Source organism: Zeugodacus cucurbitae, chromosome 2 (assembly GCF_028554725.1).
Source record: "Zeugodacus cucurbitae isolate PBARC_wt_2022May chromosome 2, idZeuCucr1.2, whole genome shotgun sequence".
Taxonomy (NCBI): domain Eukaryota; kingdom Metazoa; phylum Arthropoda; class Insecta; order Diptera; family Tephritidae; genus Zeugodacus; species Zeugodacus cucurbitae.
Window position 1 is genome coordinate 23,922,226 of NC_071667.1, and position 22,903 is coordinate 23,945,128.

At 33.9% G+C, this 22,903-nt stretch overlaps 1 protein-coding gene across 1 annotated transcript in view; it reads left to right on the plus strand.

Moving 5' to 3' along the window:
- Positions 1 to 22,903, plus strand: part of LOC105219837 (acetylcholine receptor subunit alpha-like 1) — a 215,714-nt gene that overhangs the window by 157,871 nt on the left and 34,940 nt on the right. The window contains exon 4 of the mRNA XM_054231505.1: positions 14,756 to 14,865. Within this exon, the coding sequence (XP_054087480.1) occupies positions 14,756 to 14,865 (110 nt within the window). The remainder of the gene's footprint in view (positions 1 to 14,755; positions 14,866 to 22,903) is intronic.

Below are 22,903 nucleotides of genomic sequence, written 5' to 3' on the forward strand. Positions count from 1 at the left end.
GAAACATTAATGATTTTTGCCCACAAAGTGCTGCAATTCGTAGCGTTTTAGCTCAATAGTTTTGTTCAACTCTCCGATATCCCACTCACTTGAACATATTAACCTGGCGTGTGTTGGAAATCGTTGAACACAAAGCACACCATTCGCTTGCAATGCACGTACTTTTGGCAAAGTCTGTGGTCATTAAATGCATTCCGCAGCAGCAGCGTTGCAGCAATATGGCTTGATACGGAGAAGTCGACGGTCTGCGATTCAGCTTACTCTTGTTTTGGCAATTGCAATTTATGTTGCAACGCTGGCAAAGCTGCGCTCACCTCGCAATTTATTGATAATATGTTGTACGTAGGTTTGTTAAATTGAATACAGTCTCCTAAATCCACATATACGAGGTGTGCTTAAAAAATAACGGAAATTTGCAATATCGCTATTATATAGTCTCTAAAATTACTTGCCTCAGAAGTATTTGACCTGGCGCAGGATCGCTTTTTGTCTTTTCTTTCGACAAAACGCATAAAGATGTTCTCTTACCACCTAATAAATTCTTGGTTTGATCTTTCTTTTAGATATTTCTTAGATAGATGTTCATCCAATAAAAACTACATAATATAGTTGCTAATAGTTTCGAATACTTGACTCACCCAGGGTTTCACACCATATCTAAGCTTTGTTTATCTACCCTGTTACAAATAATTCGTAAGAATTAACTGCTCGAGTTTTTTTTTTGACACCTTTTATTATAAAGTCCACATTATATAGAGATACATACCTGGCTAGTTTTAGATATATTTATTTTTGTCTCACTGGTTTTAATTCATTGATTGAAAGTGTGAAATACAGACATTTACTATAATAGTTCTACTGCACTTTGTGTTTCCAACTAAAGTTTTATAGAATTCCAAAACAAAAGCATGGCTCTTAATATAAACCCAATACCGCTTTCTATATCTAATGTACGCTCCAAATATACATAAGTATTCTATTATATGAATCTATTACTGAGAACAGATTCATCATGTCTCGACTGTTTTTTAAACCATTTAGTTGACGAAGTGTAGCCACGTGACTTTAAATCATCGAGAAAGAATTAAAAAAAGTTTCTTCTAAAATAAAACATTTGCTAACAACAGCGCAGCACTACTCACAAATGTATACTTCGGCGCAAAAAATTATTGCCATAACACTTACGTCAGTGTTGCTTTTGGCTACTCCTACATGACATTTTATTACAAGCCCTTTTCTTTTACCCGCTTGTCCATCATAACTTCAGTCTAACTGCTAAAAGTTTGTTTGTCAATCAAAGTGAACTTACTATTGCAATTACAAATAAATATTTTATAAAACTTTCTATCAGAAGTGGTTAATTAATGGGAGTAACTGTTATCTATATAGCAATTTGTTATATATTTGTGTACGGACATTGAGACGTATATACACTACTTGTTTTTTGATAATAAAGCTACAGAATTAAATTTATTTCCCCGTAGCCTGATAGTAATCTATGTTTTGCGTATTAAATTGAAAATTCCTCCGAGCGCCTAAGTGTAGGCAACGAAATCAAAGTTTTTCCAAGTAAAGCGAACTTTGCAATATACTGCACTAGTTGTCAAGTGAAATTTAAACAATCTTTTAGAATGAACGATGACGATGAGTTGCTAAGTGGTAAATAGAAGCATAACCGCGCTCATAAATATGCATGGCTGTCAGAAATGGGCTCAATTGGTATTTCCAGGCTTTCTAGTGTTGAATTAAGCGCCAAAACCAAAAAAGAGAGCAGTGGATGGCCGTCTAATAGAGCAGCCACGACGATGATGAGCATAAAAGTTTAATGCTTAGCTTTAGCTATCGGCACAAATGCAAACACACTAGTTGCTGGTTATATAAAAAATGAAGCATACTTTTAAGCAAAATAGCATAATTTATGCAGCTACCACAGAATATGGCTGCTATTTGCCAATACAGTGTAGCCGCATGGCAAAATCGACAAAATCAGTGGGAAAAAGGCGCACAAAAATCGGCGATGGTGGTGAGAAGCATGCAAAAACTATTCGCCGGGGTGTGGCCATCGATGTGAAGGAAGCGTGGAAATGCGGATCTTGCTAAGGGGATAACACAGTTTGAAAGTCAATGAATTTGTGCCCAACTCAACTATGCGCGTCCAACATCGCCAACAGATGCCACAACCAGCCTGTGCCACAGGCGTTGGGCGTCACTTATACGTAACGGAAATGGACATCCGCATTCTCCTGCATCCGTTTTATATACGCACACACACACATAGGTATTGACAGTATGTGAACGAACGTTGCAACAGCCGTCGGTGTTTGCTGTTTGTCTATTGGGGCGTTGTTGGGTGTGTTGTGGTTGCAGTACAGCCAAGCCAAGCGGTAATTCAAATACTTTGCTGTTGCATGCAAATAAATTTTTTCCCGTTAGAAAAGTGTACAGCGGTGATTTAATAGTTTTTATCTCCAACAAAATTTCGTTCAATATTCTTTCGCTGCTTTGATTTATCGCTGTGGCAAAAGCAAAACAGAATACCTTGGCACTCGCATATTTTTGCATAATTGTAATATGAATTTACTCCTTTAACAAAATTTCCATTTTAATCTAATCTTATTAACTAAAGCCATTTGAGATAAAGTTGAAAATTCTTTAGCGGTGTACAGTGGGCCAGAAGGTAGGCAAAAGCGGCCAAAACTAAAAAATTGATCAAATTCGTTCGAAAATCCTTACTCGGGGGTTTTCGGGGTCCCTGATTACAAATCTGAAGTTAGGTTTTAAAAATTCAAAATGGCGGATCCAATATGGCGGACGACTTTTTTAAAAAATCATCGAGTTCACTTACAAATGGTTATTCGGGGGTTTTTGGGGTCGCTGATTACGAATCTGAAGTTAGTTTTTAAAAATTCAAAATGGAGGATCCAATATGGCGGACGAAAAATTAAAAATTCATTGGATTCGTTAATCGGGGGTTTTTGGGGTCGCTGAACACGAATCCGGTATTATTTTTCCAAAATTCAAAATGGCAGATCCAATATGGCGGACAAATTTTTTAAAAATTGAATCAATTTCCCTGAAAATCGTTACTCGGGGGTTTTTGATGTCGCTGGACACGAATCCGGTATTATTTTACCAAAATTCAAAATGGCGGATCCAATATGGCGGACTACTTTTGAAAAAACTTAACGTATTCTTCTGAAAATAGTTACAAGGGGGTTTTCGAGGTCGCTGATTACTAATCTGAAGTTAGTTTCTAAAAATTCAAAATGGCGGATCCAATATGGCGTATCAAACAATAATAATTTGTAAAAGAATGTAATTGGAACACATATATACATGGGGTGCTTTTTGGTGTGAGTCCCCTTGCCTCTCACAAACAATGATAATTTGTAAAATAATATAATTGAAACATTTATTTACATGGGATGCTTTTTGGTGAGTCCCCTTGCAATAAATAAATACAATTTTTTAAGAAACGAAATTTTAAAATTCGGGGTGCTTTTTGGTTTGATTCCCCTCGCATCTCACTTTGGAAAAATAGAAGAAACACATTTAGTCATATTCTTCATCCGTCAATTCAGTTTCGTTTAATATTGAATAATCTGCGAACACACTTCTATTAATATGGTCTTCGCCATCATTATCATCATCATCATCGCTGTCTTGAGTGGTGGACACTGATTGTAATTCTTCGTCCTTGTTTGATTTTGGCGTTGCAAACAACGCTCTAACTTCTGCTGGAATAGTTAATACCTTCTTTTGATTATGTCGCATTTGAAGACTCATGCTAGATATAATTACATCTGGAGCAGTGTCGGCCAAAATGTATTTTTCCTATGCCCGGGGCATAGGCTAGCTGCTGCGACGTCAAACACGTACGTCACACACACGTATACTCTTCTGCCAGCTTCAGAAAAAATGAAAGAGCCAGTAAACTGCTCGTATAATATACGAATAGCTTGGTTCGGCAGCAGCGTATGGCGAAGCTAATTATTTCAGTTGCGTTTCAGAATTCTGTGAGCTGGCGCGTATGCGCAAGTTTAATTTTTTACACTGCCAGAAAATACCCCCTTGCGTAATTTATAAAAATGTTTAAGATTGAATGGGAGACAAATTTTTTTTTTGTTGAAAATATGGAGGGAGAAGCCCATTGCCTCATTTGTAATAAAGTGATTGCACATCTTACACGTTATGCATTATGTAGACATTATGAATCCTCCCACAATCAGTATGATTTTATTTTAGGTACCGAACGATCCAGTCTGCTTTTACAAAAAAAAGCAGAATACTATTTGAATTATTTCGATTATATTGATAATAATAACAAAAATAACAGTAAAAAGAAAAAACAACATGAGTGTCCCAAAGAAAAAAAATACGCTCCAAAAAGAAAAAGCCTCTTATATTGTATCGCTATCACTAGCAAAACAATGCCGTCCATTTACTGATGGGGTGTTCTTTAAAGAACTATTTCAAAATGTTTTAGAATGTTTTGGGGAAGAAGGCAAAACATTATGTAGAGTTATTGCGATTATTCCACTTTCAAAACAAACTATTGCCCGTAGAACTGAAGATATTAGCTCATATATTCAAAATTGTATGCAAAAACGGCTGTCTTTTTTTTTCTTTGTGTTTGGATGAAAGCACGGATAGTAACAATTTGTGTCCACTGGTAATGTGTGTTAGAACCATAAATGCAAATTTTGAAATTTTCGAGGAAATTGTTTGTATTCTATCGTTGCACGGTAATGTCAAAGGCGAAACTTTATATGAAGCCGTAAATGAACATGTTTTTTCTATAGTTGATAAGAATAAATTGAGTTCAATTTGTACCGATGGGGCCAAAGTCATGGTTGGCAAAAAGAAAGGGCTTGTTGGTTATTTACTTAAAAATAATATAAAAATTCCCACCTTTCATTGTATAATACACCAACAAGCCCTTTTTGCGAAGGAACTTATTATGGTAGAAGCTATGAATATAGCCATAAAAATAATAAATAAAATAAAAGGAGGTCACCATGCCCTCAGCCACCGAAAATTCAAACAATTTGTAGACGAATTGCACGCCGAACATGGAGATCTACTTCTATATACCGAAGTTCGTTGGCTAAGCCGAGGCAAAAGTCTAAAAAGGGTCTTTGACCTGCGAAAAGAAATTGTATTGTTTTTGGAGCAAGATTCTTCTTCTTCTTCACAAACTCTTCTCACCTCTTTGAAAAGTCCAGATTTTTTATTGGACTTAGCTTTTTTGTGCGACTTCACAGAACTTTTAAATAAATTAAACCACTCGCTCCAAGGAAAAAATAAAAACATATTCGATTTGTTAACTTCAATAGACCAATTTGGATACAAACTCAAAATTTTAATAGAACAGGTTAAGAAAAATGATTCAACAAATATGCCATGTACAACAGCTATTATTCAGGAATTTTCCAATCAAAACAAATTAGAAACATATGCAGATGTAGTTGACCGCGTTTTAAAAAATTATGAAAATAGATTCAGTGATTTTAATATCATTCGAAATGTAATAGAGCTTCATAATAACCCCTTATATTGCACCCTTCATAACCAAGACCCTGAGGTTCAAGAAGAATTACTAAAGATGCGGAGTAATTTATCATTGGCTATTGAATCAGGGATTAATTTTTGGAAGAAAATAGATGAAACAAAATATTATAACATTAAAACACAAATTTTTAAATTATATTCCATGTTTGGATCTACATATAGCTGTGAAGTTTCATTTTCAACACTTAAATTGGTCCAAAATAAGTATAGAAACAATCTTTCGGATCAACATATAGCTGACCTCATTCGAATTAAGGACTATAATTCTGAGATAAATGTGAACAAAGTAATGGAAAACGCACTGATCAACATTTGTACAAATTGAACTTAAATCATTTCCATCAACATTATAAAAAAAAATGCTCATTATTTATTCAGTGTACTTTTCTGCCAACACAGTTTGCAGCAACGCTTTACGCACACAAGTGAAAGCTACATACTATTGCATTGGACAACACTGATCTGGAGTATCCATTACTCTATTAAATACATCAGTTAGATTCGATATTCTATCGCGTTTTCTACTGTGGCATTTTCTAAAATTTTTGTAATCCTTATTTCTAGCTTCAGATGCTTCTTCACCAAGAATTCCAATAGGTAATATACTTGTATCAAATTTTGATGCATCGATAGGAAGTTGAACGGAAAGAGCAACTAAAATTGTCTTGAATTGACATAATAATAGAGAATCAAGTTCAAGACACTCAGCCAATAATTCTGGGTTTTCGAAAGCTCTACGAGCTGTATTTTCATCGTTAGTCGTCCCAGAACCTCCAGGCTTAGGTTTATCTACTATTAATCCTAGTTTTTCCCAGAGAATTGCTTGTACTTTCTGTTTTCTTGTAGCAAATAATTCTTTGTCTCTAGGAGACCTCATTTGCCATTTTTTAACATCGAGTCTATATGCGATGTGCAAACAACATTCAAAAATCCTGATCCAGGCATGCAAAGGACTTAATCCATGTACTAGAGTCTTTGAATCTGGTAGAAAAGGGCCTTTTTCTTTATTACTCAAGTCATTGAACAATTTCGGTGTCGCATGACAAACTGGACAGGTTTGCATGGAAGCTGTACCTGTAATAATATTTAAAATTCTCCGTCGATTAAAGTTAAAAATATAGAGCAATGAATCCGTATACGTCGATCGTTATCTACAGAAATTTCAATAATTTCTAATTCATCTATTTGCTTTTCTACACTTTCCTTTTGACTAAGAATTACTTCCTTTGATTCGGAAACATATTCTATTGCAAGAGGTCGACAGAATCGTTCTGACTGAGGTGTTCTGTTATTCCAAAGAACTATATTTTCGGACGTTAGTAATCGCAATGGAATGAGCGTCGTGGCAAATAAATTATCATATTTATGATTAGGATTTGTGTCTACTGATTTGTAAGTTTGTTTATAACATGAATGACCACTGCTGCCATCAAACCCATATGAACACAGTAAAACAGCATCTACTACATTTACTTGTGCTTCAGTCATGTAATGAATTACTACTTTTTTCTGTAAATCTACAATTCTATTCACGGTATGTTTCAAGAGAGCTTGAAGAGACACTTCTGCTCTTGTCTCGCTGATAGAAGTATCTTCCAATGGAGGTCTACATTGTAATTTTATTTCCCTGATCTTATTATGGCAGGCCAAATATCAACACCACATTTTTTAACTTCTAATCTCATGTTAGTATAAACTGCTTTAGATAGAGATCTATTCAGCAAGAAGGCTTTTTTTTTTAACTGTTGTTTCTAATATTTTACGAATTTTTTTCGGGTGTTCTGATGATTTTAAAATGTGATTAACGACATAGTATAAATCTTTATTACCAGATCTACTTGCAGCTTGACGACAGGAAGTTAACAATGCTAATGGATCATGCTTTTTAGCCCGATCAATAGTTGCAACTTCTCGACATTTAGATCGTTCAGATTTATCTTTAAATTCAAAACTTGGTCGACCACTGTGATACTTTTATCGCCTTCATTAGTTGTAATCGAAGTTGTAGTAATTACTTTAGGAATACAAAATAAAGAGTTAAGCCAGTCTTTATTGTTTAATTCAAATCGGGTTTTCATTCTTTTAGCTGCCTGTAATTTCAAATTGCCCTTACATTTTAGAGTCGAAATAGCTCTTTTTAATTGCTCGATCCAATCAGAATCTACATCAGAAAGATTAAGATTCATTTTGTTAACAACATACTCACCTACTAATTTTATATTGCCTAATTCATCAAGCTTTTGAAGAATCTCTTTCTTTGTAAACTCCGCCATTTTAAGTATTACAGTTCTACCTTTTTTTAATGATTAAATTTGAATATGATTAAATTTGAATATAAGTATTTTAGATTTTATTTTTTTAAACAACATAAGCAGAATATATGATTAGTATATTCGAAAAGACATGTTTTTCAAGTTAATTCAACTGGAAACCGACGGTGGCGCCATCTAACTGTTCGTAGCATATAAATATTATTAACACAATGCATCGAAATACCAAATATTAATTTTGTCAGTCGAAAATTTACTATACGTAAATATATGTTACCACAAGCCAGTATCGAGCCTATATATGAGTGTCGAAAAATGTTAAGTGCGCGCACGCGACTGTTTTGCAATATTTCTAATTGAAAAGTGAAAACGGGCAAAAGTGGGCAGGATAAACTTAAAGTATATGAAAAAATGAATCGATTAAAGCCTCGGACTTTTTTATATACAGGGGAATCTCGGGGAATCTGCATTCGACAGCGAGCATAGTCGAAAAATAATATGCACCGGTGAATAACAATCTTGTGTATTATGCTTTATATATAAATTTTTTAAATATTTTTTTCTTGCAACTTACTTCTTTTTCCATACAGACTAAGAAACTAATTCGAATTTTTATGAAATATTTATCAATTTTAAACTATATTCATTATTTTGCGCAAAAAACGTAATAAAATTTTACTGTCGAATTGAAATTCAAAGCACTGCAGAGTTAAAAATATTTTATCAAATGTAACAGAAATTGGCTAATATCTACTTTGATATGTGTAGATTACTATAAACAAAATAAAAATAAAAAAAAAAATAGTCGAGTTTTGGCCGCTTTTGCCTACCTTCTGGTCCACTGTGCGGTGTTCAAACCAAGTATCCGAATTGTAAAAAGAAAGAAAGACAAGAAGCAGAAAGACGTCCGGCGAAGAAATCATGTCATAATTGAAAGGCTGGATCAACTTCATACTAGATAATATTGTCACGAAAAGTATATCTACCGGAGTCAGTGGATTTCTTAGTTTCTGTAAATCGAGTTTCCGCAAATCATTGAAGCAGTTTATCGATCTTAAAGACCGCTATGTGGCACCTAGTTATTAATAGATCCAGAAGTCTATGTAAAGTTAAAATTAAGCAGGTTCTTACGAATAACTTGACCATATGCTATGAACGAATTCTTTTCCGAGTATTTTCCAGCAAGTAATAGTTTCAGCTTGCTCTTCTTTTTCAAGTCTTCGCACCCCTAAATGTATACTTTGTTGGTTTCTATGAGTATGTTTAACCAGATCGCAACCGAATAATCAATCCGGGATAAGCCAAATTTGTCGGTAAATTCTAAGGGTCAAGTCAAATCGTCGAAAGCATTTCTAGCTTAAAAAAATACTCAACCAAAAATTCTGGAAATAGTTTTAAACTGTTAAAATCTGGTCACATATCCACTAAAATACCATCATATATATGAATATGTTCAAGTATTGAAATAACCAACTAAGCAAATTACAATCCGAAGTCATTTCTGAGTTTGCCTATCCCAAGCGTACCACTTACACCCTTCAATTAAATCAATGAAATTAGAAGAAGTAAGGAGACAAATTGAAATGCCAAACTAGTTGTTTATGACTTTCAATGAGGGTATATGTATGTATAAACAAAAGCTTCACAAAAGGACATTGTAAAATAAATTCAATCACAGTGACGGAAAACCAACGGGAAAGCTAGAGATATATGCATACGTACACACCAAATTCAAACAAATTGAAGTGAATGAAAATGAAGTGAAAGGAAATCAAGTTAAATAAAATTAAGTGAATTTAAATGAGATGCAATCAGCTTAGCACAAATTGAAGTAGACTGCAATGGCAGTGAAGTGTATTGTGAGTGCGGCCAAATGACAGCGTGCAACAATTATTGCAACAAACTGTAAATTGTCTTTCAATTATTCCACAATTTGCGCACAACAAGTTCAAATGGAGTGACAGAGAAGGTGAGAGGTTGATTTAATGCAAAAACAAATGCGTCACAATTTGCAAAATTTTAAATGAAGGGTGAGTTGTTGCAGCATAAAAAGGGTTCACTGAATTGTTGCACGCCTAATTAAGTGGAAAATATTTAAATAGAGTGCAGGATAATACATGTAAATATATACTTCCGGTTTCATTGTTTTATAAAGTGGTTGATCATTATATGTAAATTATATTTCCGCAATCTTAATCCCATTCTCGTTCTCTTTAGGAGAGTAAATATTTGTAAATATAGAGCAATTAAAGAGTGTTGATCAAATTAATGTCAAATGTTTTGTCAGCTAATGAAATACACAGTTTATAATATAGTTTTATTATTGGCGAAGAGTTACCACCTCTTTAAAATGATCAATTCTATATATGAGCATTTAATTTTATAAAGCAAAATATATTTTCAAATACAATAATGAGACTAAAAAGGTTTTAGAAATATTTACATATATAAAGATATTCTTGAAATGGTTACCACTTCTCATAATAAGAAGGAACATGAACATTTGTCTAGCAAGTTGAAAAAGACAAGGTTATAAATAAAAATCTTTATTAGAGAGGGTTGCCACCTGCTTAAACACTTAAAAAAATTTCATAGAGCATAACATTATTTATATTATATGTAATAGTTTTAAGAAGACTCCTTGAAAAATGTATATTAAGAAAATTAATAGAATTCATTATAGCTAGCAATATTAATATTAGGATAGTTGATATCTGTTTGAAAATGACAAATTATGAAAAAAGTTAATTCTTAAGAAACAGGTGAATATTTATATAAATAACAAATAAACTAAAAATAAAATTATTTATTAGAGAGAGTTGACACCTGTTTGAAATATTATAGTAAACAAGAAAAGGAAAGGCTAAGTTCAGGTGCAACCGAACATCTTATACTCTCGAAATTTATTGATGAAATTTTATTAATATAACACACAATTTGACCTATATATTATGTCTCAAGTCCAATATAATAACGTCATATATAGTATATGAGGGCTGAGGTAATTCCTGAACCGATTTCAAAATTTTAACCATTCCCTCGGAATTAAATTAAGATATCCGATATTTTCCAGAAAAAGTTATCATCTGATTTCGACAATTTTTTCACAAGTTATGCCCCTGCTATTCCGCTATCTTCATTAGTTCCTGATATATATATTATGAAGTGACCGGTGGTGGATTGAATTCAAAATTGAGTTGTATGGGAAGTAGGCGTGGTTGTGAACCGCTTTCATCCATTTTCCTCTCGTGTCATCGGGGTTTCAAGAAAATATTATATACCAAATTTCATAGAAATTGGTGGAGTAGTTCCAGAGATGTGGTTTTTGACCCATAAGTGTCCGATGTCACGCTCATTTTCCACTTTGTAAGAAAAATCTGAGTGCAGCTTCTTTCTCCTTTTTTTTCTGCAAAATTTAGTGTTTCTGACGTTTTTCGTTAGTGAGTTAATTTTCAACCTAACCTTTGTATGGGAGGTGGACGTGGTTAACATCTGATTTCAACTATTTTCATTGTGTATGGTGGGGTACGTAAGGGAACCGATTACAGAAAGTTTGGTTTATATAGCTTTATTTATTTGCGAGATATATACAAAAAACCTATTTGAGGGGCCACGCCCACTTCCACCAAAAAATTACATCCAAATATGGCCCTACCTAGTGCGATCCTTCGTACCGAATTTTACTCTTATAACTTTATTTATGGTTATGACAATTTTTGTGTTTTCGGTTTTCGCCCATTTGTGGGCGTGGCAGTGGACCGATAACTCCCATTTCCAATAGCAATTCTCTGACGGTCCAAGGAACATGTGTACCAAGATATCTTAATTTTTACTCAAGTTATTCATTGCACGGACAGACAGACAGACATCCGGATATCAACTCGTCTCGTCGTCCTGATCATTTTGATATCCATAACCCTATATCTAACACGTTTAGTTTTATGACTTACAAACAACGCTTATGTGAAAAAAATTATAATACTCTCTTAGCAACTTTTTTTGCGAGAGTATAAAAATTACTGGAAGGCGCACTACAATATTATTTTAAGTTGGATCATTTTAAGACTCTATTTTGTTTAGTTTATTGTGTGTTAAGAAAATTTATGGAAATTCATGAAAGCTTGCAATTACAATTTAAGGGCCAGATGTTTGAAAATTTTAAGTTAAAAAAATATAGAAATAATACAATTACAAACTATGTAATAAATTTAATAGGGTCCACTGTTAAATATGCACATATTTTCATTCAATGAAAAAGAAAGTTTGAGAATTATACCTCTGAGAAATTTAATTGAGATAAGTTACCACCTGTTTAAAACTACATTCCATATAACGGGTGGTTTCAATCTTTGCTGGTGAATTACTGTTTTTTTCGTACCAAATCCAATTTAGGATCGCTCTCTTTTGCACTATTTGTTTATTTTTGATACTAACGGACTTTTTAAGCGTATTCGCTATAAAGAGTGATCTTTTGAATCTTTATATATTATCTATACTAATATTATAAAGCTGAAGAGTTTGTTTGTTTGTTTGTTTGAACGCGATAATCTCCGAAACTACTGGTTCGAATTGAATAATTATTTTTGTGTTGGATAGTCCATTTATCGAGGAAGGCTATAGGCTATATACGCTATGATGACCAATAGGAGCGAATAAACAGTGGTAAATGTGTAAAAAACGGGGCAAATTATTTATCTTTGAGGGCTTCCGTTCCTTGCGCTGCGAAAGCTGTTCAAGATACACAAAAGTTATGTATGAAAGAATTATTTCTCTTTTAATGATCTAAAAAAAGTCCGTGAGTACCGTTTTTGTGATAACGAATTTGGTCGAAATTATTTGTTAGAGTTGTATTAACATAATAATATTAATCTTTATCCAAATAAATGTGTTGTTGGTTAAGAGTATTTAATTCTGAATAAAAATGTCTTTGATGACACTTAATTCCAACGAACAACTTAAAAGATAATATTACAAATAAATAACTCCGAAACAAAATCAACTCGCACACTGCGCTGCGCGGGCGCGCCGGAGGGGGTGTAGCTCTACCAGATACCATGCCGCGCTGCTCACTCGCGCGGTCGGCTCCGTACTGAACGGTCGAACGCAGCGCTAATTTGTTTTTGCGATATATTATCATCGTAATAATACTTTTTAAACACATTTTCATTTTGTAGTTGTTTTAGTATATATTTTTTTGTTTTAGTATATTACTTTGTTCCTAATAGTTTCACAGTAATAAATCCCTTTTTTTGTTTTCATGTAGATTATTAATTAAATAAAATCATGGGTGGGATTACTGTTATGTTTGCTGGGGACTTTCGACAAACTTTACCCGTAATAGTAAGGAGAACTAGAGCAGACATTGTAAAGTCTTGCCTTAAAAGTTCTTCCATTATGGAAGTTTGTAAATATTTTAAAATTATCGACAAATATGAGAGCCCATTTGGGGGGAGGTAGTATAACTTTCCCTTCAAAATTACTTTTAGTAGGAGACGGGAAAATACCTCATTTTCAAAATAAAATTGGAATTGACCGCGATCTAGGAGTAAGAGTAGGTAACAATGAGGATTTAATATTAAAAGTTTACCCTGACATCAGCGAAATAGAAAATAAAGATCACCAATGGATGTGTCAAAGGGCAATATTGGCGGCGAGAAACAGTAGCGTGGACGAAATGAATGACATAATTTTAAATAAACTTGAAGGAGATATAGTCACATACACATCTATTGATAATGTAATGGATCAAGAAGATGTGGTCCATTGCCCACAGGAGTTTCTAAATTATTTGAACCCTTCCTCCACATTCCTTTAAGCTAAAAATAGGCGCCCCAATAATTTTACTTAGAAGTCTGAAACCAACTAATTTATGCAACGTGACCCGACTTCAAGTCAAATTTCTTCGCAATAACGTGATCGTTGCAATCGTTTTGACTGGTCCAGCAGTTGGTCAAACAGTACTTATACCTCGCATCCCAAATGATATACCTTTTAATTTTAAAAGAATTCAATTTCCCCTTAAGCTATCTTTCGCCGTTACAATTAATAAATCACAGGGGCAAACATTTAAACACGTGGGGATCGATTTACGCCAAGACTGCTTTTCACATGGCCAATTATATGTCGCGTTGTCAAGATCAGATTGCGGAGAAAATCACTCTGTTCTTCTGCCACCAGAAAATAAAACAAAAAATATAATTTACGCAGAAGTTCTTTGATAATAGAAATTGACGCGGACGAAGATAAAGACGAAGCCCAAAATCACTATTCCACGCAGACGAAGTCGTGGACACAGCTAGTTTTTTTATAATTGTTCAATAATATTCACTTAATTAGCTTTAATTCAAATGGAGCGAAACTAAATATTCATAACAATTTGAAAACAATGATGCATAATTAATTAAACAATAAGCAGCGCTAATATCCATTTGTTGTGAAATTACAAAATTAAATGTCTGTAAAAAAATCAGCACATTTTAAGCGCATTATCTAAATATGTGTGTATCACATGAACGTACATCTGTGTGTCTGCGTGCGTGGCATATTAATGCATGCAGCGAAATAACTGTCATTTGTGCATATTAAAAAGCGAAATTTTAACTAAAATATTTTTTCGCATTCCACCGCATCGAGTGTAATTTGGGTCGTCAAGGTTTACATGTGTACACATTAAAATCGACATGAAATTTTACACACTCATACATACACACATTTCTCCATGTGTACGGATGTGTACACTCGTGTGCGTATTGTTTGCGCGTGTTGTCTGGCAATTTTTCTCATTAAGTATCTGTCATCGATAATCATATTTGCGGTTTTGTTTTACACACTGTGTTGTTATTATTGATTTCGTTCGACTGCATGTCTAATGTCTGTGTTCTCTTCTTGCTTTCGTTTTCATATTCGTGTTGTAGGAATGGAATGACTACAAATTAAAATGGAATCCAGATGATTATGGTGGTGTGGACACTTTACACGTGCCATCCGAACACATTTGGCTGCCGGATATTGTGCTATATAATAAGTGAGTACCAAGCTATAAATCTGTTATATTTTTTTTTGTAAAATTAAGAACATTTTATATTACATAAATATGTTATTTATATTACTTTAATAGCTCAAATATTGAGATTCGATTTAACAACATGAGAGTTTTATATTAAATAAATTTGCACTGCTCCAATTTGACTATAATAATTAATTTAATTCTTCTTTGATTCCAATATTTCATTGCTTTTCAAACTATCACATCATATTACAGCATATCACATGTTGAATTGAAATTTATTATATTAACTCATAATATCGTGCCGCCTCACATCACAATATGTTACATCACCTCATTCGATATTTGATAAAAAATATCTCATTACTGGTGTGATATACGCAGATTTCCTGATTTTCCATCAAACAATATATCATCATGTGATGTATTATCAACTAATACAATATTACCATATTTCACATCATATGATTTATAATAAAACTAATATCATATCACAACATCATACCATTCTTCATTTATTATGGAATTATTATTGATAAATGATTAATATTATTTATCAAAATCACAATATAAAGCAATAAATAACATCCTATTTTTTAATTTAACTTTTCATTATAAGTTTTACAAAACATCATATCGTTATAGCACGATTCTGTCATATCATATCGTATGAAATCAAATCACATCACGTAATCTTAAATCAATTCAAATTGTAATACAAGAAATAATATCACATAGCATTACAAATGATATTATATCACATCTACCACACTATATACATATACATATATGATACATTAATATGATTCTCTCGTATATTAAAACATTTACATTTACAGTTCTCTTCTCGCTATTTTTAGCCTATCTCTTGTAAAAAAGTTTCTTATGAAAACAATAACTACTGAAATTCAATACTACAGAGTCCTTAAAGTAGATTAATAGTCTAACCCATTTCTTCACTACGCTCTAAAGTCTGGTGATCCTCAGGCAGCAATAGTCAGGTACATATGGATGTTAATTATTCAATATGATTGGTAGTTAGATGCAACAGATAGGTCTAGATAACTAAAATGGACCTAAATATTTTTCGATCCAAGAATCGTCAACTTGGTTACATTCCTAATTTAATAATTATCATGCCACTACCACCACAACAACCGAGAATTAAACATATAACTATCGCAATTAGATTTCCTTAGAATTGGTCATGCCTTATAGACAGATCATTGTCACTAGAGATGACCTCATAGACCTTTGGAAAGATTATTAAACCAATCGTAATAAGTGAAAGTTTCAAAGTTAAAAAAAAAACACCGAAAGCCATCAATTCCATAAAATTATGGTATTGTTTTTACGTTTTAAATTTACATTTTTTCTGATTTTCTTCACACGTATGAAATAGCCATGGAGTTGAAGAAATAAAATCACTTTATTTAAAATTACTTTATTATACATTAAAAGCATTCTGAATTCATTTTATATGTCTAATTTAACAAAGTAATGCCAATTTACGCCCATTAGTTGCTGAACGGCATGCTTATACTGTTAATATAAAATAAGAAAGTCGGTCATAAAAACTGTGTTAAATTTGCTTAACTCAAACGCATTATTAGCGTAATTTCATGATAGTTGAATAAAATGTGTGAAATTGAAAAAGTAAAATACCAAAAGTAATTGAAGGGACAGTTTGTGCAATTGTATTCAGTGACCCGGTAGGAAAAAGTTAAGGAAACGAACTTTTTTTTGAAGATTTGAGTTTTGTGCTTAACTGGACAATTAATTTTTTAAAAATAATACATAGCATATGCTTTCCACTAAAGGATTGTTGTCCGCACCAAATAATAAAAAAATAATATTAAGTTATAAATAATAAATTATAAAAAAATAGTTGAATAACATTTATAATATTTATAAATAAAAAAATAATAAATTTATAATAAAAAATCGAGGTGCAATCACTTAATCGAAACTGTTATAATATTTCCATTTGTTTTTTCCAACTAAATTTTATTTTTGTCTTAATACGTCATTCATTCCTACTGGGTTCATGTAAATATTTAACCACCTCCACATTCAATTTCGCGCAATATTAAACAAAGTGAGAGTAAGCAGAAATTACAGTATAGCGAGTGAGAATATTTGCTTGAAGCACTCATTAGGTCAGGCGGCAGCAACACAATCATTAATTTAATACGCCTGATGGCGGCCACCACAGGCCCATTGGTGGCCACTAGTTGGTGTTATGCCATTGTTGGTCGGCCATTTCAAATTCTGATGAACAAAATATTGCGCAAATAAAAAAAGAGCACAAATATCGAGGCGTAAAATAAGAATTAAAAGCAAAATGCAAATTGTTTCGACACGAAGTGATGAAAGCAAATTGGATTCAAAAGAATTTCGTATATATGTAAATACTTGTATATTTGTTTGTATGTTTGTAGCTTCGAATTGCAATAAAATGTGTGATTTATATTTTCATGGGTTGACAGTGAATACAAATGTAAGTCTATAAATTTTTTTACGCACCCAAACTAATTTCCGGGTTTCCATCTCTTCTTGTGGGAATAGCAAAAAATGTCTCTATAAAGATTACATCTTATGATTATCGTTTTCATTTTCTGAAGAACAGCATAATTTGTGGTTTTGGTTACGCAATCGATGCATTACATAATTTTAACAGATTTGACTAGACAAAACCTTTTCTACAAACCAAATTGCCCAAAATGAATTGTTACATGAATAAGAACTAAGTGAAGCTGGTGAACTCTGGGAAAGAAGTTCCTAAAAAAGAAAAAAATTCCTGCTGAATTTATGTATCTTTCTTCTTTGTGTTAATAGGTAAAGTCGGGTACAAATCGCACCTATTTTCAATATAACGGTAATTTTTGAAAGGATTAAAAATTCTTCTGCGAGATTCGGCTAGCAAAAATTCGTTCCAAAATGAATCATTGGGCCTGACTCCGCCAAATTCCATATCTAGAAAACTACTAGACTTAGGCGAGCCGTATTTTACATTGATTTATATCTTTAACTAAATAATCTCCATTCAATTTCATGGCAAAGTGTTGGATTTCACAAAAGCACTACGCAAATTCAGCACTGTCAACGCCCGGAAAGTGGCATAATTTTAACCCTCAATCATCACAATACACTAGCTCACTCTGCTTAACACTCAAAGCGCGCACACCAGCTAACAACCAACGGCTATTTGCCAGCTCTCGAGCTTTCCTGTCCATTTTCACAATTTCTTTTTTGAAATTTTTTAGAGTGACAGTAGTCGGCCAACAATAAAGAAAGTAAAATTTAATGTGGACTACAATCAGAATGACCAGTGGCAACAAAGCGACCACACCCACATTATGCCTGCTGTAAGCCACGAGCAAGTTATTCTATACATATAGCTGTATGCCTGTGAATATATGTGTGTGTGTGTGTGGACAGCTGCACGTGCACATTGTGCAAGGCGTGGTCGCTGCTGCCACACTTTAGGATTTAATATGATAATTGAGGGATTTTTGTCGCAACGTTTTCGAATTGTGGCACTGTGGAGCGGACATTTAGCATGGCATACCCTTCTCTAACGCAGCAGAATTTACTTAATTTTTTCCGCTTCTTTCTTGTTTGCTTTTGTTTTTGGTCGCACTTGATTTGCATATTACTTAGTACTACGCATTGAAAAGCTTTACTGATGCAGAGAGAAAAGCCCAACTGCAGACTGTTTGTCGTTGTTTTAGCTTCTTTGTTTTTGTTTTTGTGAAAAACGCGTGCTGATCCTTCTGCTCAATGCCACAGCATACAGCTGTTGGCTCTGCATACAGCCTTTTGTGCGAATAATTGAATTTGGCGAAGCATTAAATATGCTTTATGCTTTTAAAATTTGTAAATAAAATGTGAACAACCGAAATTGGTTGGTTGTTGTAGGGTGTTTTAGTGCAGAGAAGGCAAACGCTTATACGTTGAAGTAGATGATGTTAGTAGTAGGTATTTTCTATATATTGGCATATTTGAAGTGAGAAAAATCTAGTAAAAATATATTATACTAGCTGCCTCCGCAGACGTTGCCCTGCGCGAAATTATTTGTTTTGAAAAGAAAACAAAGTGGAATTTATATTGTCTTGAAAATATGTATTTGCGATTTCTAAATTTTTTTCAATGTAATGCAGCTTGATAAACATCATATTTTGTTGTATGTTCCGGTGCGTAAATGTAAAGAGATGGTTTTCCAACTTACATATCACATTATTCGATGGCTGCGCCACAATCAGTCGGGTTCAATTACACTGTTTCGGCGCATGAAGTTTGCGAACCATAGTAATGGCAGATCTAACTTTGAGACGAAAATGATGCGGCGGCATGTCAGGCAAATCCAAAGAATTTAAAAATTCAACTGGATAATTCACGGTTTTGTGTTCATTTCCAACACAAATCTCTCGAAATTTTGCTTGCATCGTATAGTTTAAGTCATCAACATCGGTATTTTGTAACAGCTAAAATTGAGCGTGCACTCAACCTATTGTAGTTACGATAATTTTGGCCAATGTTCGGATAAACATTCTCGATGAGTTAATCTTTCGTTGAAGTTAATTGACAAATGGTAGGTGAAATTAATATCAAAGCATTAGAAGTATCAACCGGAATTTGCCCTTTTCCAATTCTTTACAGTTCTTCTGCGGTGTTATCCTGTTGCAGGAACAAACGCATATTTATAGCCAATCGTATGGTTTTCACGAACCGCCACAAATACGATGACATGAGACGTGTGTGCAATTCATCCGGCGCTGTTGATTTCGAAATAACAGGAAGTGTTTGTAAAAATCGCCTGATAACAGGAGCATTTCGCCATCAAAGCGACGATTATTATTCCACAAAACTTTCATTGTTCTGTTGCTTGAATTCATCTCATAATATCAGTTTACAATTCTTCAACACTTTTGCCATAGCTGATTGCGTTGCAAACAGGTGTTTCACTAATTTGCATGTTTAACGGAAGCTTCAGTGCCGAACTTGCCGATCTTCCTACTTCTAGTAGCGTTGCAGCAATTCCAGCAGATGCGAGAGCCAACACAATGCCATTTTGAGATCGTATTGTTGCCAAAATCAATGGTGCCACTTTCCGACTATGAGCAATGAGCTAAAACTTGATTACTCTGATGATGAAGCAGCTGCAAGCGCTCGTTACTCGACTCTATGACACGCGATTTCAATGCGAAGAGAATGACATGCAAGACGATTTTCAGTTTCAGATTAAGATTCGGGAGTTCCTAATGTGTGTTTAGTGAGTGCAGTCGCAGCTACCTAGGTGTGGGTGAATTTATTTAAACCTGGTGTAATATTTGTGAACTAATAGTGTGAACTTGAATAAAAAAAAAAATAAATAAATAACTAGATATTCAATTCATGCTTAATGATATTGAAGTCAATGGGACGTGTGTGGACAGCGAAGGCTGGCAAACCACATACCAGCCTAAAGCAACAAAGCGTGCGAACATTGATTCTCCCAAATTACCAAAACAACAACAAAGGATGAATGAAGCTCTAAACAACTCAAACCGGTTTTCAGTACTGGATTTGGATGTGCAAATTGATGACCACAACTCTAACGAAAAGGAAGACTCTCCCACAACGCTGTAATTTCGCATAAACCACCACCGATTTTTGTACCACAAGTGAGTGACATTAACAGGATGTTGAGTAGCTTTTCAGCTATTATCGGTAGAGAAAATTTCACGTACAAGTCAGGTAGAGACGCGCAAGCACGAGTAATGACTGCAAATAGTGAATGCTACAGAAAACTTGTAAACTATTTAGATACAAATGGTTTTGTTTTTCATACATATCAGTTAAAAGAAGATAAGCCATATCGAATAGTTTTAAAAAAATATTCAATTCTCAACGCCCATAGATGATATTAAATATGACTTAGCAAAAAAAGGGCATACTGTTCAAAATATTGTAAATGCTAAAAACAAAATTTCCACGTTGCCGATGTCAATATTTTTTGTTGACCTTGAACCTTCAGTAAACAACAAAAGGGTATACGATGTAAATCGCTTGTGTAATGCTGTCATAAAGATTGAGCCAATAAGAAAATTTAATTATCTGGTACAATGTCATCGCTGTCAAGAATTCGGCCATACCAAACAATACTGCAAGAAACCTTTTAGATGCATAAAATATGGACAAGATCACCCAACGTCACTTTGTCAAAAGAATAAAGAAACTCCACCAAAATGCTTCCATTGTCTACAAAATCACAGCGCTAATTATACAGGTTGTAGAGTTTATCAAGAGTTAATATCTAAAAGAGAGTCGGTTTATAATAAGGCCCATTTCAACAGATCATTTGAATTTTGAACAACGGCCTTTCAATAAAAACGTCAGCTATGCAGATATAACAAGAGGACAACTTAGTTCTACTACAAATAACGAAAATAATGGAAAATTAGATAAACTTCAAGAAATGATTGCCAAACAAATCGAATTAACCTCAACATTAATAAATATGGTGTCTTCTCTCTTAACGAAGCTATGCAATTAAGTCTGAAAACAGCGCTTTGGAACACCAACGGACTGAGTAATCATAGACTAGAAGTTGAGTATTTTATAAAAACTAATAATGTAGATATTTTACTGGTCTCAGAAACCCACTTTACCGATAAGTCATACTTTAGAATAAATGGATTCGATCTCATCACTTCAAATCATCCTGACGGTAAAGCACATGGTGGTTCGGCAATTCTTATAAAGTCATCACTAAAACACGTTGTTTTAGAGCCAGTTTCAGTACCATCAATTCAAGCTGCTTCTTTGAAAATCCCGACAATCAACGGTGAGATTATTATAACTTCACTATATCTCCCACCCCGATTCAACATAAACAAACAAACTTTCGAAGCATTCTTCGACAAAATGGGTTCCAGATTTATAATTGGAGGTGGCTTCAATGCCAAGCATCCATGGGAGGGATCACGTCTCACGAATTCAAAGGTCGTGAGTTGTACAAATGTGTTTCTCAATGCAACTTTAACGTTTTGTCTACTGGCAGCCCCACATACTGGTCGTCCACATACTGGCCGTGGCAATTTACAACGGCATTGATCCAAATCGTTTAGAAATTTTTAACAATGAAGATTTGAATTCTGATCATTCTGCTCTTATTATCAATATGAATATGCCAGTTTTAGTCACTTCTCGTAAGCTGCGTATTTTAAATAAAAGGTCGAACATAAAATTTTTTTAATCTTGGCTTGAATCTAACGTAAATTTAAACATGGAAAAAAATAATAACAGACGACGCTGTGGAAAACTTCAACCAAAAAATACATGAAGCCGCTTCGCTAGCTTCTCCTACTAATTTATCCAATCCTCCCGGTAGGAACAAAGTGCCATATTCAGATGAAGTGGCTGAAATGGTACACAATAAAAGACGACTTCGAAGAATCTGGCAGAATGGTAGAAATACGATTGACAAGAGTAGACTGAACAAAGCAATCAAAGAATTAAAATCTAAATTAGGAGAGCTGAAAGAAGAATCGATAGCAGAATTTCTTAAAAATGCCGATCCAAATAAAAATGATGACTGTAATCTATGGAGAGCAACAAAGTATTTAAAACGTCCTCCGAAGCGACAAGTACCAGTGAAAGATGTTAACAACTCATGCTGTAGATCCGACAAAAACAAAGCCGACGCTTTTGGCAACCATCTTAAGAATATTTTCAAGCCGTTTGCCCTTAATAGTGACCATCAGCGTCAGTATGTTGAAGCTTATCTTGACTGTCCATGTCAAATGGATAAACCAATGCCCTACGTAAAACTGTCGGAAGTGCAAGAAGAAGTGTCGCGCCTAAAAAATTCCAAATCACCAGGCCTAGATAATATTGATGCTTGGACAATCAAACAACTGCCAAAAAAATGTCTGATATTCTTAGTGTTAATCTTTAACTGTAGCTTTAGGCTAAGTCACTTTCCTACGCAATGGAAACGCGCCGAAGTTATAATGATTTTAAAGCCAAATAAACCAGAAAATGAATTATCATCTTATAGGCCAACACTGTA